At 40.7% G+C, this 22,254-nt stretch overlaps 1 protein-coding gene across 1 annotated transcript in view; it reads right to left on the bottom strand.

Annotated features, from left to right (window-relative positions):
* The window catches only part of Alpk2 (alpha kinase 2), a 151,973-nt gene that overhangs the window by 80,970 nt on the left and 48,749 nt on the right, over positions 1-22,254 (bottom strand). Inside the window, exon 5 of the mRNA XM_033757531.1 lies at positions 7,393-9,091. Coding sequence (XP_033613422.1) covers positions 7,393-9,091 — 1,699 coding nt within the window. The remainder of the gene's footprint in view (positions 1-7,392; positions 9,092-22,254) is intronic.

Below are 22,254 nucleotides of genomic sequence, written 5' to 3'. Positions count from 1 at the left end.
AAAAAAAAAAAAAAAAGAGGAGGTTCTAACTCAGGACTGCAGCAGGTCTGGACAGCCTTCATTTTTAACCCTTGGTCCACAGCCTACACATTGAGTTAAAGGAATCTAATTACTAATGACCTTTAATTATTAGCATAGACTGAGTAGAATGACTATAGTGAGACCAGACATTAAAGAATTTGCCCATCTAGGATGGTTAGTGGCATTTGGCAGAACTGGCACCACAGGCTTTGCTATTAAAAACAAAACAAGGGCTGGGGATTTAGCTCAGCGGTTCAGTGGCCTGCCTTGCAAGCACAAGGACCTGAGTTCAATCCCGGGTACCAAAAAAAGACAAAACAAATGTTCATGTTACTCCCTGGGTCTGCCGTGGAAAGGTGCTGACAAGAGATTCAACTGCCACATGTTGAAAGTGGAGCCAGTAAAACCTCTGTCCTGCCCATTATCAGTAGAAGCCTGGCTTATTAGGTTTCTGGAGCCATTGCTTTAAAAGTTATTATTTTGGAAGGACACAATTTATCATGCAAAGTAATTAAAAATTTTGGGTCCTATTGTCCCAGATATGAAGGCTATATTGTAAGAAGGTTTAGAATTCTCTGCTTTTCTTTTCCTATGTGCCCCAAGATATTCTCTAGAGACATGCTTTGTGTTCTGCCCATTCCTAGATGCCCACACTCTTGCAAGTTGTTGTATTCCTATTCTTGCTGTACCTGCCAGCACCTAGGCTGAACTTGGATAACTTTCACACCAACATCAGCTCAGAGCTGCTTAGCACAGAAGAGGTAAATCCACTATTATTTAAAATATAACTGGGTGGTTGAGGGTGGCAGTGGCCACTTTAGAGGCATGAATACATCATTTAGTAAGAACTGCTGGACTTGGACTGCAAGGACTTGGTTTCTATGTCTGCTTTATCTTTTCTGTTTAAATCAATCAACCCTCAGATAGTGAGCAAATCCAGAAATGTTGACAAACCTAGATTGGTCCTTTCATTCCAAATAACACAAATACTCCTACTGTTAACTGCCTCTTAGAAGCCAAAACAGCATTGGTTTCTTTGACCTTGAGTGACTAGGCTTATCTGATCATTCTCATAGGTCCTTCTGGGCCCATCTTTCCTAGCTAGAACCTTAGCTGTTGGCTGTGAGGTTCATGTTGTCTTGGCTACTACTAAAAATTCCTGGCAGAGAAGTGATCCAGAATGTTTATCAGTTTGTAGACATGGGATGAGACGCTAACATATTTATTGAGTACATACTGGATGCCTGGCAATGTGCTAAACTGCTCTTTTAAAAAAATAGGTTAGAAAAATCACATGATCATCTAAATAGATGCAGGAAAAAAACTGACGAAGTCCAATATGCATTCATGATTTTAAAAAATCCCTACAGAATATTAGAATAGAAGGTCTTTATCTCAATCTGATGAAAGCCATCTATGACAAACCAACAACCAACATCATGCTAAATGGTCAAAATCTGAAAGCGTTCAAAAACAAGACAAGGATGTCCACTGTCATCATACCTGTTCAATATAGTTCTGGAAACAAAAGCCAGAGCAATTAGACAAGAGAAAGAAATAAAGGGAATATGAATAGGAAAGGAAAAAATTAAATTACCATTATTTGCTGATGACACAATACTGTACATAGAAGACCCAAAAAAGAAACTCCACCAAAAGACTCCTAGAATTAAAAAACAAAGTCAGCAGTAGCAAGATACAAAGTCAATACTCAAAAATCAATAGCATTCCTGTACACAAATAACAAATTCACTGAGAGAGAAATTAGTGAAACTACATCTTTCACAAGAGCATCAAGAAAAATTAAATACTAAGGAATCATTCTAATAAAGAAATAAAGGACCTATACACTGAAAACTGCAGTACTCTGAAAAAGGAGATCAAAGAGGATATCAGAAAATAGAAGGCTATCCCCTGTTCTTTGATAAGACAGAACGAATAGAGTGAAAATGGTCATACTTTCAAAACTGTTATACAGATTTAATGCAATCCCAATCACAATATCAATAGCATAAATCACAGAACTAAAGAAAACAATTCTAAAATTCATATGGAACCAGAAAAGATCTATAATATCAAAAGCAATTCTGGGCAACAAAGGCAAGGCAGGGGGTATCACAATCCCTAATTTGAAGTCATATTACAAAGCCACTGTGATAAAAACAGCATGGTACTGGCCAAAAAACAGACCCAAAGATCAATGTAACAGAATAGAAGATGCGGAAACAACCTCAATTACTTTCAGCTATCTTATCTAAAGGGGCCAAACACCTTCACTGGAAGGAAGATAGCCTCTTTAATAAATGGTAATGAGAAAACTGGATTTCCACATCAAAGACTAAAACTAGACCCATATCTATCACCATGTACCAAACTAAAATTGAAATGGATTAAGATCTAAATATTAAAACAGAAACACTGGGGCCAGGGATTTAGTTCAGTGGTACTCCTGCCTGCCTCACAAGCACAAGGTCCTACATTCAACCCCTGGGACCAAAAAAAAAAAAAAAAAAAACAAAAACAGAAACACTAATCTGCTGGAAGATAGAACAGGTAGAACTCTTGAAAACATAGGTATAGGCAAAGATTTATGAACAAAACTCCAACTGCATAGAAAATAGCACAAAGAATTAACTACCAGGATCTCATCTTATTGAAACGCTTTTGCACAGCAAAAGAAAGAAGCAAAAGAGTGAAGACACAACCCACAGAATGGGAAAAAAATTTTGCTAGCTCTTCTTTAGACAAAAGACTAATATCAAGACTCTATAAAGAACTCAAAAAACAATCAGATACCCCCAAATTTAAAGAACCAATCCAAAATGGGCTTCTGAAATGAATAGACATTTTTCAGATGAAGAAGTACAAATGGCAAATAAATACATGAAAAGATGTTCAACATAATTGGCCACTGGAGAAATTAGAACACTGAAATCCCATCTCGCTCCAAAAAGAATGGCTGTCATCAAGGAATGAACCAATGCTGGCAAGGGTGTGGGGAAAAGGAACCCTTCTTCACTGTTGGTGTGAGTGTGAATTGGTACAATCAATATGGAAATCAGTATGAAGACTTCTAAAAAAAAAAAAACTAGAGGTTCCATTTGATCCAGCTATTTCCCTTCTTTGTAACTTCCTGAAAGAGTTAAAAGTATCATACCACAGTGCTATATGCACACTTATGTTTATAGCAGCACATTTTGTAATAGCTAAATCTTGGAAACAGCATAGATGCCCATCAGTGGATGAATGGATAAAGAAAATGTGATTTCTATATACAATGGAATACTACTTTGCCATAAAGAAGGATAGACTTGAGATATTTTTAGGTAAATGGATACACCTTGAGACCACACTTTTAAGTGAAATAAATCAGACACATATTTTTACCTTGGCGTTGTTTCTCTTGTATGAGAAACCAAAAGTATAAATTAGGACCAAAATGGATGATAGATATTGAGAAGTAAGAAGGAAATGTTTGAATGGGAAGGAGACAAGGGAGTGGGGAGAAGAAGGGAAGGAAGGGAAATGGAAAAAAGAGAATGGAAGGAAGAAATAGAAACAAAGCTTTCATAAATAAGGCGGGGAGGGGAATTAGGGAAAAAAAGAAGAGTCAAGATATATTATGTATAGGTACAAATTCCCTATGACGAATGTGATCATTACATACATCAAAAGTGTACCAATAAAAATAATTTTTAAAAAGTAAAAATAAACAAAAATTGGTATAAAGCATTGTCAATAAACAGTATTGGAAGAATAGAATATCCACAGGCAAAAAGTGAACCTCAATATAAACCTCATACCTTCAACAAAAATCAAATCAACACGAATTTAAATAGATTTAAATATAGAACACAAAGCTGTGAGACTTATAGAAAAAAAATCTTCAGGATTTAGGGCTAACCAGAGTTCTCTATCTCTCTGTTCAGTGTTTTGGCTTTGGTGACAAATATAGGAACTTACACAGTGATAAATACCTATATGATTTTTTTTTAGTGCTGAGGATTGAACCCAAGACCTTATATACTCTACTACAGAGCTACGCCCTGCCCCAATATCTATAGATCTTAATAAGTACACACCCACTCACACACACACACACACACACATGAGTACAAGTAAAACTGGGGAAATCTGAGTAAAATCAGTGTAGATTATATCAGTATTCGTTGTGGTTGTGATGTTATACAGTAATTTTACAAAACGTTGTCACTGAGGGAACTTGTACGATGTGCACAGCCATCTCTCTGAATTATTTCTTACAACTACATATGAATGTGCCCTTGTCTTAATAAAACTTCAATTAAAAACAAGCGTAAAACTAACAGAAGCCATCCTTCAGGAAAGAAAGCCAAGGGTGTAGATGAATCACCAGCACTCACAAAGAAACCCAAATACAAGGCATGAATGGCTTTTACAATAAACCAATCCACTGCTGAGGCCTAAAGAGCGAAGGGAGCTGGCAACAGCATCTTAAATGTGAAGGCAACTGAAGAATGTGCTCAGGAAAATAAAGGCTGTTGAAAGCAATGATCATTAGACTAATACCCAACTAGACATTCAATCTTATATCATACAGACACTTATTTATTCAATTATTAGATGCCTATTATGTGACAGGCATTATTCCAGGAACTTGGAATTTATCAGTGACCGAATACTCTGGACAAATTTCCTTCCATATGGAGTTCACTTGCTTGCTTAGTGCTTATTCCTGGTCGGAGAGACTCTTAGCTCCCAGAACCTGAGAATTCATTTCCATACTGTATACATGCAGTCTCATTAGCCCAAACAGAAATGCAAATCTCTCTAGGATGAAGTTAGGTATCTCTACAGAAGGACAAACACAGCCCTTCTGCTCTAAGAGTGAAGATGATCTTACCCCAGGGTGGCTAAGGAAAGAAACAAGATGAGCAGATTGGCATGCCTTGCCTCTGAGTTGAATCAGGAAAGTGAACTCAAAACCAAGGTGGAGATTTGGCAGTGTGACGCTTGAAGAGGTTTCAAGTTAGCCTGGGGTACCCTGTATTTTCCATTCCCAAACAGGAATTAACTTTGGAATCTTCCATAAATGTAGAGAAGCTGGGGACTTTCCAATGCAGCCTGAGTAAGTACTACAAGACAAACCAAAACAAGATGGCCTTGCAGAGAGAGAGAGAGGCAAGAAGTAAGTACAAGTGGAGCCATATTTTTAGGTAGGAAAATTGTGCAAGATGCCCTGCTTATAAAACAGAAAATTAGAGATAATGGAATTTTTCTCAGAATGCTAAAAGTAATATGCAATGAAGATAACATGCTCAATGATAAACTGCCGATCACTATTTCTGCAGAAAGACTGCTCAAGGTAAGAGAATCTGGCAAGACTTAAGAGTGGGAAAGTTTATTAACATTAAACTTTAATTCAGAATTTTTAACCATTTAAAAAATTTTTAGGTGCCCACAGCCTCAAAGGTCTGAGAATAAATATTTAAAATGTCTTTGGATTTACTTATGGAAAGATTCACCAGTCTTTTTCTTTCTGAACAGTATTATGAAAAATTTCACTAAGTCCCCAATGACTCCCATATTTCTACATCACATTTTCAATAACAATTAGCCATTTGCTATTACTTTGGCTATATTTTATGGTGATTTTGCCTTGGCTTTGTGCTCATCTTCCTGACATCTCCTAAAATTAAATAGTAACATTTAATATGGGTAAAATAATCTGCATTTTAAAATATGCCAGTCTTTGTGGCAAAATTTTCCTGCTTTAATCCAGAAAAATAAATGCCACAATTTGTACAAAAATCCCATTTTTAACTTAAGGTTGTATAGAACTGCTCCCAAATGTCCAGCTCCCATTCAAATTTCTGCTGTCCCTTGAGCTAGAGGTCAGCTCTACTACTGACCATTGCAAAGTGAGACATGGTCCCATTCCCTGCAAAAAATGCAAGCTATTAATTGGCTTTCTGAACAGGAATGTGTACAGTTTCAAGGTAACTGCCTTAGTCACACTACAAAGCACAGGTCACGGAAAGGTAGGTATGTATTCATGAATGTGCGTGAGAGAATGTGTAAGCAAAAGGTTCCATTAGAATGTCCAGAGGCTACACACAATAGATGACCTTGGTCCCAGAGATGGCCTATTTTATTTAGCTGCATTCCTAGTAAATGAATGAGCCTGCTGGTCACAGGGGCTTTTGATCTCAGAATTCAGTTCAGTCATAAACTGAGGATGTTAACAGGGTTCCTCCCTTCCACTCCTTGAAGTTTTGAGCACTGGAGGAGTTAGAAATTGCCTCTCATAGTGGTGAGTCCAAAACTGACATTGTCAATAGCCTCTTTTCTGTCCACTTACTACTTTTGGACTATGTTTTTCTCACCCCTAACATTTAAAAATAAAGGCAATTTGTCCACTGAAACACATTCTTAGTGGATAAAATGCATAGAAAGAAATGCTATATCTATCCACATAAAAAATAATATTGACATTTTATTTTATATTAAAATTTGGCCGAGCCACCTCCATGAACTTATCTTTGGCATGAATGTAGATTCAAAGCCCACTTGGAACCCTTTAATATAAAAATAGAATTAAAAATATAAGTGGTATGTCAAGTATAATATTTCTTATGCATTAATTATTCCTATTAATATAATTCCATCTCTTACATGACTCTCATATCAATATTAAGGGAGAATAAATTTTCTTTCAATGTTTTCTTGGCTTCTTTTATATTTTGTGTTGTAAGAAAAGCAAAATAAAGCAAACATCCGATCAAAAATATCCCACCATCACAACAAAATTAACTTTGTTTACTTTCTCCAGCATTACAAAATGAATTCTATAGTGCCTTCAGGCATCGTCATCTTTTCATTTATATTATTAATTTTTTAATTTATATTATGAATTTTGATTGAAATCCAAACCTACCATTTTCCAAATACACCCCAAAAAATGATAAAAAAGAATGTTTTTTTTTTTTTCTCCTTTAACGGCTACACTCAAAACACTTGCTTGAGAAACTTTCTGAATAGTGAACATTGCCCAGTAAAACACATGCAGTGGACAAAATATCAGATTTCTTTTTCCAGCTGTTCAGAATCCCATTAGTGCCTAGCACTTCTATCAGTGTTTTGCTATAATTAGGATGGCTTAGGTTTTATCTGGGCCTTTTTGCAAAACCAGATTTCCTTCCTAGCAGCAGCCGCTGTCATTTACAAGTACCCTGATGGTACTGGAAGGCTTATTTTGATTTACATTATGATGCAGGAATCCCAATGGTGAAGCGAAGGGAAACACACACACACACACACACACACACACACACACACACAAGTACAACACGCCACCTTTTTGCTTGTAAATTTTAGAAATAGGGGTCTTACCTGAGGATGAGGATGATCACTCTGGTCTGGAGTCTGGCTTGTTTCAAGTAGGTTACTAACTCCCAGCCCTTCCCTTTGGAAGCCTGTGTCCCCTAGCTTGGGTAGTGCACCTGCTGGAGACTGTAAGGTTTTTGTATCTTGTTCTGCAGGAGAGGAAGTAACACTTTCTCCTTCAAGGAAGTGGGAATTACAGCCAGGAATGCCCGATGTGGCATGAGGAGTCTCTTCTTGATTGCTCCACGCTAGTGGGTCCTTAGTGGGTCCTTTGGGAGGAGGACTCCGGATGCCTTCCTCTGCACTGTCTTTCAGGGTCAGCTTCTTAGCTTTTCCCTTCACTCTAGGTCGCCGCATGCTGGTAGATTTCTGGGTACTCCTTTGGCTACCTAAGTCCTTTTCCCCTGCTCTTTCCTCCACCGTGCTCTCCAAACTCTGCTTCATCCCTGATCCTTCTGACCCCTCAGATAAGAGCTTCATCTTTAACTCTGTTGCCGCTTTATCCATGGCTAGCAGATTGTCACTGGCAAATTCCTCTCCTGCTTGGTGGCTGTCTCTGGTTTCCTCTTGAATTCCTGGATAATCATTCTCAGCAGCCTCAGAAGCAGTGGGGAGTGGACAACTGTCTTGTCCGGTCACCGTAGCTGTTCCACCCTGGTCAGGTCCAAGGGTAAGAGTCAACCCTGTTCTCAGGGACGACGCACTGTGCCTGGAGGCACCGCTGCTCCTGACCCCCACTTCTTGGGATTGTGAGTGATAACCACAGAAGCCAGTGGTGGCCTCCATAGGCCCTGTGTCACCTGACACCCAAGGCCCACAACCCATTTCACTGAGGAAATGCTCACACCCACCCAGGATACACTCATTGAATTCCATCTCCTCGTCATCGCTTTCTAATAAAAAAACATGCTCAGTCCCCTGTAGGCACCTTTGCCAAACTGCATTAGAGTAATCCGTCATAACATCGGAACATTCCAGATACTCCAGGTCATCATCTGAAAACTCCTCAGTGTAAGTTAGGGTTATCTCTGGACAAAGTTCATAATCACTGTCAGAGTCCTCGCTAGAAACCTGGGGGCTATGCTGCTTGTTGACCAAAGTGCTCTCACCTGGGTAAACCCATGCAGTTTTCTCTGACAGCGGAAGGCTGAAGCTAATGTATTTCTGAGCTTTGGGATGTTCATGACTAGAGGCTAAGACTTCATCCTTAGGGCCCTCATTATTTAAACTATCATCCATTAACCATGAGACTGGGGGAGGTACTGTCCTCTGGTGGTTTTCAGGAACAGTGTTTGAATTTAGGAAAATTTCTTCTGTGTTATTTGGATCATAAACCTCTGCAGTTTGCCTTGTTTCTTCCTCTGGAGGATTTCCAGAACTGCATGCAGTAATGTCATTACTAGCCAATAACTGTGGTGAGAATAAGCAGTTGCATTTGGTTGGAGAAGAACCCGCTGACGGAGCCCCTGAGGACATACTTTCTTCTTCTTTACAAGAGTGTTCCTTCTCAAGGGTTTGACTTGTGCATTCCTGCTCATGAGTCTCTGTCCCATGTTTCCAACCTGTGTCCCTGCCCTCTCCCAGGGTAGGAGGGAGCTGTGGGCTCTCTGAAGGGGACTCGACTTCAATGGAAGCAGAGCAGCAGATCATCCCCAGGCAGCTTCTGGCAGAAATCTGATAAACAGCAGCATCACTTCTGGTACAGCTAGGATGAAGAGAACACATGGGTGAGTCTGGACATAACAGCATTTTTCACATTGCGGCTCATGAGAAGATGGCACTTATTTTACTGCATCTTCAAGGAGATCTGCTGGGCCTCTGTAAAGGGTTTTTTGCAGCTAGGGACAACTGGCTGCTGGGCTCTGGCTGCTGCTAGTGCCGAGAAACTGAGAAGCCCCGCATTTACCCCATGCAGCTTTCCACAATCTCATCTCAATTTGAAAATACTGAGATTTAGTTAGATCAATGGAAAATATATTTTATATTCTAGTTTCTTCTTCTCTCCTTTACAGTTATTTTTATGTTGTAGGAATTTGAAAGAAAGTTATTTTTTTCTGGAGTGAGATATTATACACAAATAACTAAAGTATTCTCTCTCCTGTGGTGGTACGTTGTCAACAATAGCTCTTTTTAAGACCATGCTAAGGAGGCTTGTTTCTAGCCAGGAAGTTGTAAAGATAGCTCCATAACAGGATTATGTGTATGAAGCACAGTACTATTCCTTCCTTAATTTAAGGCAGCTAAAAGATCTAAATCGTAACCATGAGCCCCATTGGCTGAAAGATCGTGTCCACATGTCATCCTGGCTAATGTAGAGTGAGCCAGGTGTTCGGCTTTGGCCCAGCACAGAAGGAACAAGATCCTGGATCAGACTGAGCCTACTCTCTCTGTTCCAGGAGCAATGCTCCCCATGGCTCTTCCTTTTATTGACTGGAGCCACCTGGAGCTGGGAGCGGGCTGCGCTTTATGATTCATTCCCTACAATACATGGTAGCACCCTCTCCAAGACTCTGCATTCCCAATAAAAGCTTGTAACATCTGTTGTGTAAATTGCATTCTCACCATGAAATTGCTGGTTGTACTATGCACCATCCATCTATGCATATTGAAATTGTCAATAAGCATTTTCAGGATGCAGGAGCTTTGGGTCTGGTTTGGACTTAAAAGCAATGTTTAGATCTTTACTGATGGTTCTCAGTGTAAAATATGTGCAATATCTAACCTGGAAGGGGTCAGCATTCAACACAAACAGCTCAAATACTATCTTCATTGTCCCTTCCCTTTCTGTCTGGAGGGAGCCCTTTGCTTTCTCAAGCCCATACTTAACCATCAGCCTTCAATCATTGGGTGCCTGCTCACATAGACCTCGTTTTCAGAAATCAGAGATGAACTCTGATGTCCGTAATGTCTTGTTTCTTTGGTAACTGGGCTCCCTAAAAGCCAGGCTTGGCCACGACCCATAACTGATGTCTGGCTCTGCCTCGGGCAATAGGGCAGGGAGACTGAAATTTTAGCAACTTTCTGGAAAAAAGTTTATGCTCCTGTCTATTTCATAAACTGATCCAGGTACAAATGATGAAATGAGTGTGAAAGAGCTTCATGCCAAATGTACTATCTTGAGAATGTGGAAGTGTCCAGCCTAAATATCCTCTGGTTCTTCAGACATGCGAAGGTGAGTTATCAGAGAATTCTACTTAAAATTTCTGAATCAGAATCCCTGGGTAAAGGAAGTAAGGAAGTGTTTTTAAAGGCACTGAATTGTTCTAATATGAATTGTCCTTGGCCCCTCTTGGTCATTTATCTTCTTTCTCACTAACAAGTCTTTAATCTTCTCAGTTACCCTGGCAGGCACTACAGCACTATGAGGGAGAGGGAGGGAGAGGGAGAGAGGGAGAGGGATGGAGGGAGGGAGAAAGAGACTAAGCCTTTTTAGCTGAAGAAATGTCACCTTTGCAGCATTTTCACATTATACATATCCTTTCATTCTCTTCATAAATCTTTTCAATTAATTCTATTTTTTAAAATTTGTTCATTTTGTTTTTCCAGTGCTTGGGATGGAATCCAGGGCCTCATACATGTTAGGCAAGCACTCTATCACTGAGCCTTCAATAAATTCTTGGAGATTTTGTCTCAGTTATAAGTTTGCATGGAACATAAAAGAACACTATGGCTCCCAGGAAAATCATAATTCATATTTCCTGACCTATGCAGACCACTTACCTTTTGCTAGAGAAACCACCTATCCTGAAGTTTCCATAACTTGTGGAGAAAAAAGAGAAAGGAAAGGAAGAAACTAAGGCTGAAAGGAACAAAGGGCCAAGTGAGAAAGGGGGAGAATAGATGATTCTAAACTCAAGGGAAAAAAAGAATTTTAGGAAAATATAGATAAAATTATTGGGTTAAATATATTTAACATAATGATTAAATAAACAGATGGGAGATTGTCATGATTTAGTGATGAATAATTTTTACAGCACATGTGTTTTGGTTGAATAATGTTTACAATTCATCCTACTGACACTAAATACAGAGGAACAGGGACTGGATTGAGCACAATTAACTTCTCAGTAGTTAATGAATGCTTTGAGTTATGCTTTCTGGTTGACGCATCCTTGATAATTATCTCTAAGCATCCTACAGAAAAAAAGGGGGAAATCAGCCAAGGAAGCTGCTATGCTTTAGATCTAAACCATCCCTCAAAGTCTCGTGTGTTCAGAGGTGATAAACTTTGGAAAACTGATTCAATCATGACGGCACTAATTTCATCAATGGATCAATCAACTGATGAGTTCATAGCTGAATGGGCTGTTATGAGGTGAGGTTTAGATGGAGGACATAGGTCACTAGGGGCATGCCTTCAAAGGATGTGTCCTTTGACTCTTCTCATCCTCTCTGCTTCCCAGTTGTCATGAGATGTGTAGCTTTCCTTTTTCCTATGTCCTGTTGCCCTGATGTTTCTGCCTTGGGGACAGCCTTGATCAGAGGACTGAAACCTCTGAAACTGTGAGCCAAATTAAACCTTTTCTCTTTTAAATTGTGTAGGTCAGATACTTTGTTTCAGCAATGAAAAAACTGATCAATGCAGAACCTAACGTCTGTTGAGTGTCCTCTATGTTAAACAAAGTCTAGCAAATCAATGTGTGTAAATCTGTGGCACAAAGGAGTTGAGTAATATCTTCCCAAGTGAAAAAACTGGGAAGTGGTAGAACTCTGATAAGAACAGAGCCTTGACTGCACACCACTAGCTCCAGCAAGGAAGGCCCCCGGAGGTTTCTCCAGCCACCTGCTCGGGCCTACCTGGAGGGTCTGCGACCTTCCCGACTGTGCGCAACAAGCTCCAGCAAGGAAGGTAGCCGCGCGGGTGCCCTTGAAACGCCCCCAAGACCTGACACTCCCCGCCCCCATTCTCAAACCTCCTGATTGGGCCAGTCCTTGGACCCACTCTACAGAAGCATAGGTGGTCATGATGGGTATTTTTCTGAGCTCCCAACTTTGAACATCTTTAAAGAAAGGGCAGGGAAAACCTGTAATAGAACTGGGTGGAGTTCAACCCTGACAGTAAGGAAACTCAATTTAGGCCTTGTGGACTCAGGTCATTCTGAGTTGTGGGGACCTGCCATTGGCTAGCTGAGATCAGGGGATTTGGTTCTGCACATGGCTGTACACGTGGTATAATATGACAACAGAGACATAGTCTGAAAGAGGCCCTTCAAATTCTTTGTTTTTTCTTTTCCTCGTTCTATCCTACTATTTCTTTCTTTTTTCTGTCCTCTTTCTCCAACTCAGTCTCTTGTTCCACCAGATTATCCCTCATCTCCCTTTTTATTCCTGCTCCTGCCCTAAGACTTCTTCTTTTATCATTTTTTCATTTTTTCTTTATGTTATTTTCTCCTCTCATTTTACCTCCCTCATTGCTCCGTAGCTTCAAGGGAAGGCAAGATCCTGTTACTGTTAAGGGGATATACTCTTGTCCTTATTTCTGCACTCTGTCAATCCCCTTTGAAGTTAATAGTTTTCTAAAGATAGTATGGTCATTCTACATCCTCTGGCTTTACTTCAAACCTTCTCCAATTCTTTCACTTATCTACTCCTCTCGTCCTAACTCAGTCTAAGCCCCCATCCTAAAAGGTAAAGATGCTATATTAAAAAGCGTATTCACTGCAAACATATCTTGGGCTGCTTCTTGATATTAATTCAATTCACATGGTTTAAGGGTGATAGATCTTTAGAGAAGATCTACTGCCATTACTCTTCAAACTTTTCAGTGAAATTGAAAGGGAAGCTATACTTCCAAATTGATTTCTGGAAGCAAGTATCAATTTGATTCCCAAACCAAGGAAAGATCCAACTAAAAAAGAGAACTACAGGCCAATCTCCTTAACGAATATAGATGCAAAAATCCTCAATAAGATACTAGCAAACAGAATACAGAGGATTATCAAGAAGATCATACCTCCTGACCAAGTCGGATTTATTCCAGGGATACAAGGATGGTTCAACATACGTAAGTCAATAAATATAATACACTATATTAACAAAGTCAAGGACAAGAACCACATGATCCTCTCGATAGATGCAGAAAAAGCATTTGACAAAATTCAACACCCATTCATGATAAAAACCCTGCAAAAAATTGGAATAGATGGTCTATGTCTCAACTTAATAAAGGCTATCTATGAAAAACCAACATCCAACATCATATTAAATGGCCAAAAACTGAAAACCTTCACATTAAAATCAGGAACAAGACAAGGATGCCCACTATCACCACTCCTCTTCAATATAGTTCTAGAAACATTAGCCACAGCAATTAGACAAGAGAAAGAAATTAAAGCAATAAAGATAGGAAAGGAAGAAGTTAAACTGTCATTATTTGCTGATGATATGATACTCTACATTGAAGACCCAAAAAACTTCACCAAAAGGCTTCTAGACTTAATTGACAGATTCAGTAGAGTGGCTGGATACAAGGTCAAGTCTCAGAAATCAATAGCCTTCTTGTACACAAATAACAGACTCGCTAAGAGAGAAATTGGGGAAACAATTCCTTTTACAATAACATCCAAAAGAATGAAGTATCTAGGAATCAGTCTAACAAAAGAAGCAAAAGATCTCTACACTGAAAAATATAGCACTCTGAAAAAATAAATTGAAGAGGATATAAAAAAATGGAAAGATATCCCCTGCTCCTGTGTAGGAAGAATCAACATAGTGAAAATGGCCATACTACCAAAACTGCTATACAGATTCAACACAATGCCAATTGAAATTCCAACACTATATTTCACAGAACTAGAAAAAAGAATCCAAAAATTCATTTGGAACCAGAAGAGACCTAGAATAGCAAAAGCCATCCTAGGCAACAGACACATGGCAGGGGGTATAACAATTCCCAATTTGAAACTATACTAACAAAGCCACTGTGATTAAAAACAGCACGGTACTGGCAAAGAAACAGGCCTGAGGATAAGTGGAGCAGATTGGAAGACACAAAAACAAATACCGACCTACTCAGCTGCCTCATCTTTGACAAAGGAGCCGACCATCCTCAGTGGAGGAAAGATAGCCTCTTTAATAAGTGGTGCTGGAAAAACTGGATTTCAACCTGCCACGGATTAAAACTAGACCCTTATCTTTCGCCATGCACTAAATTAAAATCCAAATGGATTAAAGTTCTAAATATTAAAACAGAAACATTAAACTTGCTGGAAGGTAAGTTGGGCAGAACTCTTGAAGACATTGGCATAGGAAAAGACTTTATGAACAAATCCTCAGTAGCACGGGAACTAGCAGATAGAATCAACAACTGGGATCTCATCTTATTAAAAAGCTTCTGTACTTTAAAAGAAACCATCAGCAGAACTAAGAGACCATCTACAATGTGGGAAAAAAATTTTACCAGCTGTTCCTCAGACAAAGGACTATTATCAAGAATATATAAAGAACTCAAAACAATCAGCCCCCCACATATATAGATCCAATTCAAAAATGGCCATCCAAAATGAACAGACATTTATCAGACAAAGAAGTAAAAGCAGCAAGTAAATATATGAAAAAAATGCTCCACATCACTGGTCATTTGAGAGATGCAGATGAAAACAACACTGAGATTTCACCTCACCCCACAAAGAATGGCTGCTATCAAGAAATCACACAAAAGGAGCTAAAGGTGCAGGGAAAGTGGGATGGGTAGGGGAAGGGTAATAAGGGAAAAGAAGAAAATGTGAGATAATGAAAAGATGAAAATAAAGTGTTTGTAGGTAGGGAGGGGAGGAGGGGGTGAAGGGAGGGCAGAGGTAAGGGGAAAAAATGAGAATCAAGACTTGTCATGTAGCGGTACAAGATCCCAACAATGAATGTAACTGTACTGTATCCCTAAAATGTACCAATAAACTCAATTAAAGCTGAAAAAAAAAAAAAGAAAGAAATCACACAATAACAAATGTTGGCGGGGTTGTGGGGAGAAAGGAACCCTTCTCCATTGTTGGTGGGAGTGCAGACTGGTGCAACCACTGGGGAAATCAATATGGAGATACCTCAAAGAGCTTGGACTAGAGATTCCATCTGACCCAGCCATCCCTCTGTTGTGTATCTTTCCAAAAGAATTAAAAGAATCATATCACAGTGATATATGCGCACCTATGTTTATAGCATCAGAGTTTGTAATAGGTAAAACTTGGACACAGCCCATTTGCCCATCAGTTGGAGACTGGATAAAGAATATGTGGTTTGTCTATAAAATGGAATATTACTCAGCCATAAAGAATGAGAAATTAGATTCATTCATAGGAAAAGGAATACATATTGAGGATATACTCCTAAGCGAAATAGATGTCACACATGTGTAAATACCAAATAGTTTCTCTGGTGTGAAAAACTATAATAGTACATAAGATCCTAATGAGATAATTGACCATGTGAAATAGGAAGAGAAAGGCTAAAGGTGTAGGGAAAGTGGGAAGAGTAGGGGAAAGCTAATAAGGGAAAAGGAAAAAATGTGAGACAATGAAAAAATGGAAATAAAGTGTTTGTAAATGGGGAGGGGAGGAGGGGGAGAATGGAGGGCAGTGACAAGGGGAAAAAATGAGGACCAAGACCTATCATGTAAAGGTACAAGATCCCAATGATTAATGTAACTGTACTGTATACCTAAAATGTACCAATAAACTCAATTTGGAAAAAAAAACAGTAGAATAACTTAGAGTGTTTTTTTGTTTGTTTGTTTAGAAACACTGGTGCTGGACAATTTTGGGGGCAGTGAAACTATGCTGCACAATACAAAATGGTAGATACGTGTCGTGACATATTCTGACAGTCCCATGAGTGAGCTCTAATTTAAGGTGAGGACTTTTGGTGGCAATGACGTGCCAGTCTAGGTTCATGGATTGTAACAAAGGCACCACTCTAATGCTGGATACAGATAGTGGGGAAAGGTGGCACCTGTGTGGGGAAAGGGATAGGCAGAAAAATCTCTGTGCTTTTTTGCCCAATACTTCTCCAAAATATAAAGTCTACTTAAAGGGAAGAAAATAATATCAGTGCCAGATCCCCACCAGAAAACTTAAACGTCTAAGGGCATCGTAGGGGTAAAACTGCCATCAGTTTTTCTTAAGCTTCCAGGCAATTCTAATACACACTCAGAGCTCAGAAGCACTGAGCTAAATAAATGTTAGATCTTTTTTCCAGAGGTTGAACTCAGAGAATCAGCAAGTCTGAGATATTTTTTCTGGAGAATACATGGGAAGTGGCTTTCTGGCTCTCACTGGACACAGAAGCACTTCAATTTTGACAGCTGGGAGCCTTACAGACATATTCAAAATTCTTTTAAAAGAAATGGGCAAATGATTTTAGACAGGAAAAAATCCTGCAGCATTCCCTACTACCAGGCTTAGTAAACAGACAACTGACCACTCATACCAGAAGAGAACTCAAGGTGATTCGAAATAATCCACCTTCAGCACCTAACAGACCACCAGCCTAGCATAATGTCCCAGAAATCTCAAGGGCTTTGGAACGGTATTTTTTAAATCCTAAATTATATTCTGAATTGGATCTGTGAGAGGCCCAGCATTCTTCTCAGCACCTAAGAAGAATGCACCCATCAGACAAGTTACAGCAAGCAGTCAACAGTGCTCAGCAGCACAAGATCACTAGCTGGAGGGCTCAGTGCGCTTTATAAAAGCCAGATGGCATGGAATTCTGAAGGACTAATACTCCTAGTTCATCAAACATCTAGACAAAACTCTGTGGGTTCCTACCCAGCCTGCTTCTCATTTCTAAAACCCTGCAGTTTCACCCTACCAACTGCTCAGGCCTAAAACCCTAAAGTCTACTTTCACTCCCTTCCTGTTTCCAGTTCAACAGCAGTTCCTGCCAGATCCAGCCAGGACCCAGATGCTTCCTACCACCTTCTCTGAAGCCCTCCTGTTTGGAGCCACTATCATCTTATCTGCTTGTGGGGCATCATCGATTTCCCTTCATTTCTCTGCAGATGGCACATTCGTAGCACTAAGGCCATAGTCATACTTTTATAACCAAGCCAGAAAACATATCTCTGCTTAAAAAACCCTCCAGCAAGTCCCCATTTTTTTCACAGTAACCTCCTAGTCACGACCAGGAGCCACGAATGATAGGCCCTACAACCTCCCCTTCACATGCTGCACTTGGCCACAGTGGCCTGGCCTGCTCCCACCTCTGGGCTTCTGCCCTTGCCTTTCCCTCTGACAAGAACATTCTTCCCCAGGTAAGAACCACATCACCTTCCCACAGTTCCCCTTCACCTCTCCACTCACTGAACCCCAACAGAGAGACCTCCTTCCCTTATATTCCTTCCTTTTCACCTGAAATATTGCACAGCTGCTGGTTTGTTAAATATCAAGCTCCTCATAGTATCTCTATCCCAGGACATCAGAGGCTCCCCTGGTCCCTGTTGTATCTCCAGGTGCTAGCATGGTCCCTGGCACACAGGTGACCCTCAACTAATGCTCATTTTGGAAGGAAGTTCTTATGACCTCTCCTTTTGAGTTACAGTTGAGCATTCATGTTAGCAGATTCCATTTGGAGGATGATACTTGTGGGCTGAGCAATTTAATGGAATCCTTGAGTTCTGAGCTAAGCTTTGTCCTTGATAGCTGTGTTACTCTAGATGGGCCTTTCTGGACCTTGGGCAACCTAGAAAGTGCAAAAAATAAACTAAAACAATTGGATTTGATCAACAAAAGCAGAATTTTGGGGGATGAGGAGTATTTGGATCTATATGTTTTTACTCCCCCAGTGTTGCATGGAGCCAGGAGTGGGCTAATCCTTAGAGTAGGGCATCTCATGCCTCAGCCAGCACATGAATCCCCAGGGATCTCATCAAAGTGCAGGCTTGGATTGGGTGGGCCTGCAGCTGGAAACCGATTCTGCCTTTCTAACAAGTTCCCTGGGGATGGTGATGTCCAAAATCCAGCAGCAAGTTCTGAGAGTCCTTTCCAGCTCTGTGACATCAACTGTCCTATAGAAGATAAAAGTCCCCTCCTTATTAAAGGCTCAGCAAAATACCAGCTGTCACTTGATTTGCTGCTTAATTTGGATTGAGTTCCCTAGTCAGTGCTTGGCAAGCAGCTCCTACATGCAACTCTGTGGCTCAAAAGAGTCAGTTTTACTTTAGAAAGAATGAAAAGAAAGAAGGAAGGGAGGGGGGAAGGGGAGGGGAAGGGAAGGGAATGAAAGGGAAGGGAAGGGAAGGGAAGAAGGAAGGAAGGAAGAAAAATAAATTAATTGGCCAGATCTGGTGGCACACACCCATAATCTCAGAATTCTGAGAGGCTGATACAGGAAGATAACAAGTTTGAGTCCAGCCAGGGCAGAAACATATCAAGACCTTATCTCAAAATTTAAAAAGGTCTAGGGATGTATCTTAGTGCAAAGGCCCTGAAAAAAAAAAGTTTTAAATTGCTAAACTCAGACAAAGGAACAAACAAATGCAAGGCAGAGAACATCTCTCTCAAAATCTGGCTCACTAGCATGCACAAGGACCTAAGTTCCACCCAGAAAGAAATAATAATATTAATAAATAAATAAAGATATAAAGAAGCTCAGAGACCTGCCATCAGGGAGGAAACTCATAATTTAATTGCTTCTCTTTGCCTGCTGACCTGTTGGCAGGACCTCAGTGCCTGCTGTGACCTTCTTCATCATCTTAACCCAAACTTTTTTTATGCTTCTACCTCCTTGGCATCTCTCAGTGTCCATTGGGCAAATGTAGGCAAAGGAGCAACTGGGAAGTGGCAGACAGGAAAGCAGGAAGGCCTGGAGCACAGTGCCTGGAGAGAGCAGCCCCATGCTGGAGAGGGCAGGGGAAGGCGTTAGTGAGGCCAGAGGACAGCTGTAACTGGGCAAGAGCCTTCACATGCTGGAGCAGCAGCCAAGGGGCTGGAAGATGCCAAGAATAGAAAGGGGCAGCCACAGAATGACCAGAAGCTCAGACGCCCTGCAGCTTAAATGGAGTATTCCATCTAATCTTAATTGTCAACTTGGCTGGATTAAGAGAGTCCTGGAGAGGTGACTGAGAAATAGGAGGGGCTATAATTAGTGGATTAATCCACTGATGTTCGTGGCTGAGTGTGCTGTCAGGAAGTGGAGCCCAGTTGGACGTGGGTCTCTGTGTGCATGCCTTTGGAGGGTGTTTTTCTCACTGGCACTCTACCCCTTCACTCTGCTTTCCAGCAGCCATAAAGTGAGAAGCTTTGCTTTCCCATGTCCTTCTGTCTTGGACCCAGTCCACCATGGGCTAAATTTGATCAAAACGTGAGCTACATTAAACCTCTCCTCCTTTCAATTGTGGGTGTCAGGTATTTGGTCCCAGTAATGGGAAAATTGCACAATACATAAAGCTACTGCAGGAGGCCCTTTACAATTACTCTGTTTTCCTAAACAGTATTCTTAAACAGCAGCACCTCCAAAGTACTGGTAGGTTTGCCACCAAGAAGCCACAGTACTTCAAATCAGTGCCCCAGACGTGAAGGAATGGCTCTCCCTCCCTTTGGCAAGGCTCTGAGAAATGCAACCAACTCACTGCAGGTACAATGCAACTCCTTCCCCATGTCTCTATTGAATGCCAACTAAGAGAAGGGCACGGCGCCGGGTGCTAGAGGTACAGCAGAGAACAACAGATGAGATGGCTCTCAGCTTCCTGGTACTTCCACTTCATGTGAGCCCTACTTCAGTAGACAGAGTCACAATACACAAAATTACAAATGAATAAACACTGACTAGGAGTGACCCAAATGCCCATCAACAGGCAAATGGAAATCATAGTAGATCCAAACACTGAAATGCTGGAATGCTACTTAACAGAAGGAATGAACTATCTATCTGCCACACAGCATGGATGATTCTCAAGATACTTATATGGCAGAAAAGAAACCACATACAAGAGAAAATACCTTATAGTCTCATTTCTAGAAAAAAAATCTAGAGAACCATAGGAACAGAAAACAGAGCAGCTGCTGTTTGAGGACAGAAGTGCAGAGAGGGCAGGAAGGTGAAATTATAAATGGGTACAAGAAATCTTTTGAGGACCCTAAAAAGATGTGTTCATAATCCTGATGATGATGATGGTTCTATGGGCATTTGCCTGTGTCAATGCTTATCAAACTGAATACTTTAAATATTCATAGTTTGGGGCTGGGAATTTAGCTCAGTGGTGCCACCACCTGCCTCACAAGTGCAAGGTCCCGAGTTCGATCCCCAGTACCAAAAATAAATAAATATAATTTGTTATACATTGACATCCACATACATTATACTCTCTCTCTCTCTCTCTCTCTCTCTCTCTCTCTCTCTCTCCACACACACAAACACACACACAAAATAGTGTACATATAGACACTATATATACCATGTCGTGCTAAGTGGGCAATAATGCAAGCTAGGGAAAGCAGGGAATGCTGAGAACTGGCACTGCCTCTTTAGATGACTGGTCAGAGATGATCTCATGATAAGGTGATTTTATGCAGAAACCTGAAGGAAGCAAGACAGCTAGGCATGGGGCTACCTTTAAAGAAACCATGCCAGGTAGGAGTAGTGCAAGCACAGGCCTGGAGGTGGGCATGCCGCTGGGCCTGACTGACATCTTTAAGCACTGTAATGGCTAAGAACTGTGTTAATGTGTCAGAATTTGTACTGAATGACTGCTCCAAGATCCTCATTCCTTCTTCCCATCTGTCCTGCCTTTGCATGTAGAGTCCACATCCCTGACCTGAGCCTGGCTTTGTAGACCCTCTAGAAGGAGCAGTCACACATTGTCACTCCAGAGCCTGCCCAAGGATTCTTGTTAAGAATTCAGAATGTGTTTTGACTATCATCTCTGAAACACTTCAGCCAGGAAGTCTCATGATCAAGAGTGATTCTTCCTTCTCCCACCTGGAGCCGCCATCGCTCCAGCACCAGGAAGGTTGCCTGGGCCCCAATCCACCATGGGAAGGAGAGCCACGCCTTCTCCTGCCCGGAGATGCCATCGCTTCAGTGCCAGGAAGGTAGCCTGAACCCCCATAACTCCCCTACCCCCCCATGCACTCTCAGACCTCCTGATTGAGCCAGTCTTTGGACCCACTCTGCAGAGGCAGAGGTGGTCATAAGGGTATTTTTCTGAGTTCCCAACTTTGAAGATCTTTAAAGAAAGGGCATGGGAAACCTGTAGTAGAAAGGTGTGGAGTTCAACTGTTCAGAAGGTTGGGGAACTCAATCTGGGCTTTGCAGCCCGATTGTGTCATGGGGTTCAGCCATCAGCTAACTGAGATCAGGGGTCTTGAGTCCTAGCTCTGTCTGAGCCCCAATCCTAAATGGTAATTATACTATATTGAAAAGTTTGTTCACTGCAGACATGTTCTGGACTGCTTCTTGATTTCAATTTAATTCAAATGGTTTAAGGGTGATAGACTAGTGACTACCACAGGTGGTCAGTTTCCAAGTTGTGCTTGATCATAATGTGTTGCTGATTGCATCAGTTGGGATAAAGGATTGTGGTTGATTTGATGAGCTGTTTTCTCTGATGGTATGAAGATGAGAATGTCTATGGATCATTAGAGACCCAGAAGCTAGGGCGCAACTATATCAGGAAAATTTGGGTGATAACCCAGAGATTAGACCAAGGATAGCCTGACAACAAAAGTAAAAATGAGAAAACACTTAAGCAAGACACAAAGACACACTTCCAGTTCACCAATGGCAAACAGTAGGGCAAATGAGGATGAAAAGGCCAATAGTAAACCACCAGGACACCCTGAACTCAAAACACAGGAAGTAACAAAACAGATCAATCAGGCTCTAGAAAAATTCAAAACAGAAATAATTTCCCAGATAACCATAGAGATGGTGAGCAAA

Source organism: Fukomys damarensis, unplaced genomic scaffold, assembly GCF_012274545.1.
Source record: "Fukomys damarensis isolate Sample0158 unplaced genomic scaffold, DMR_v1.0_HiC HiC_scaffold_30, whole genome shotgun sequence".
In the NCBI taxonomy this organism is placed as follows: domain Eukaryota; kingdom Metazoa; phylum Chordata; class Mammalia; order Rodentia; family Bathyergidae; genus Fukomys; species Fukomys damarensis.
The sequence above is the reverse complement of the archived record's forward strand: the minus strand, read 5'-3'. Positions and strand labels throughout refer to the sequence as shown.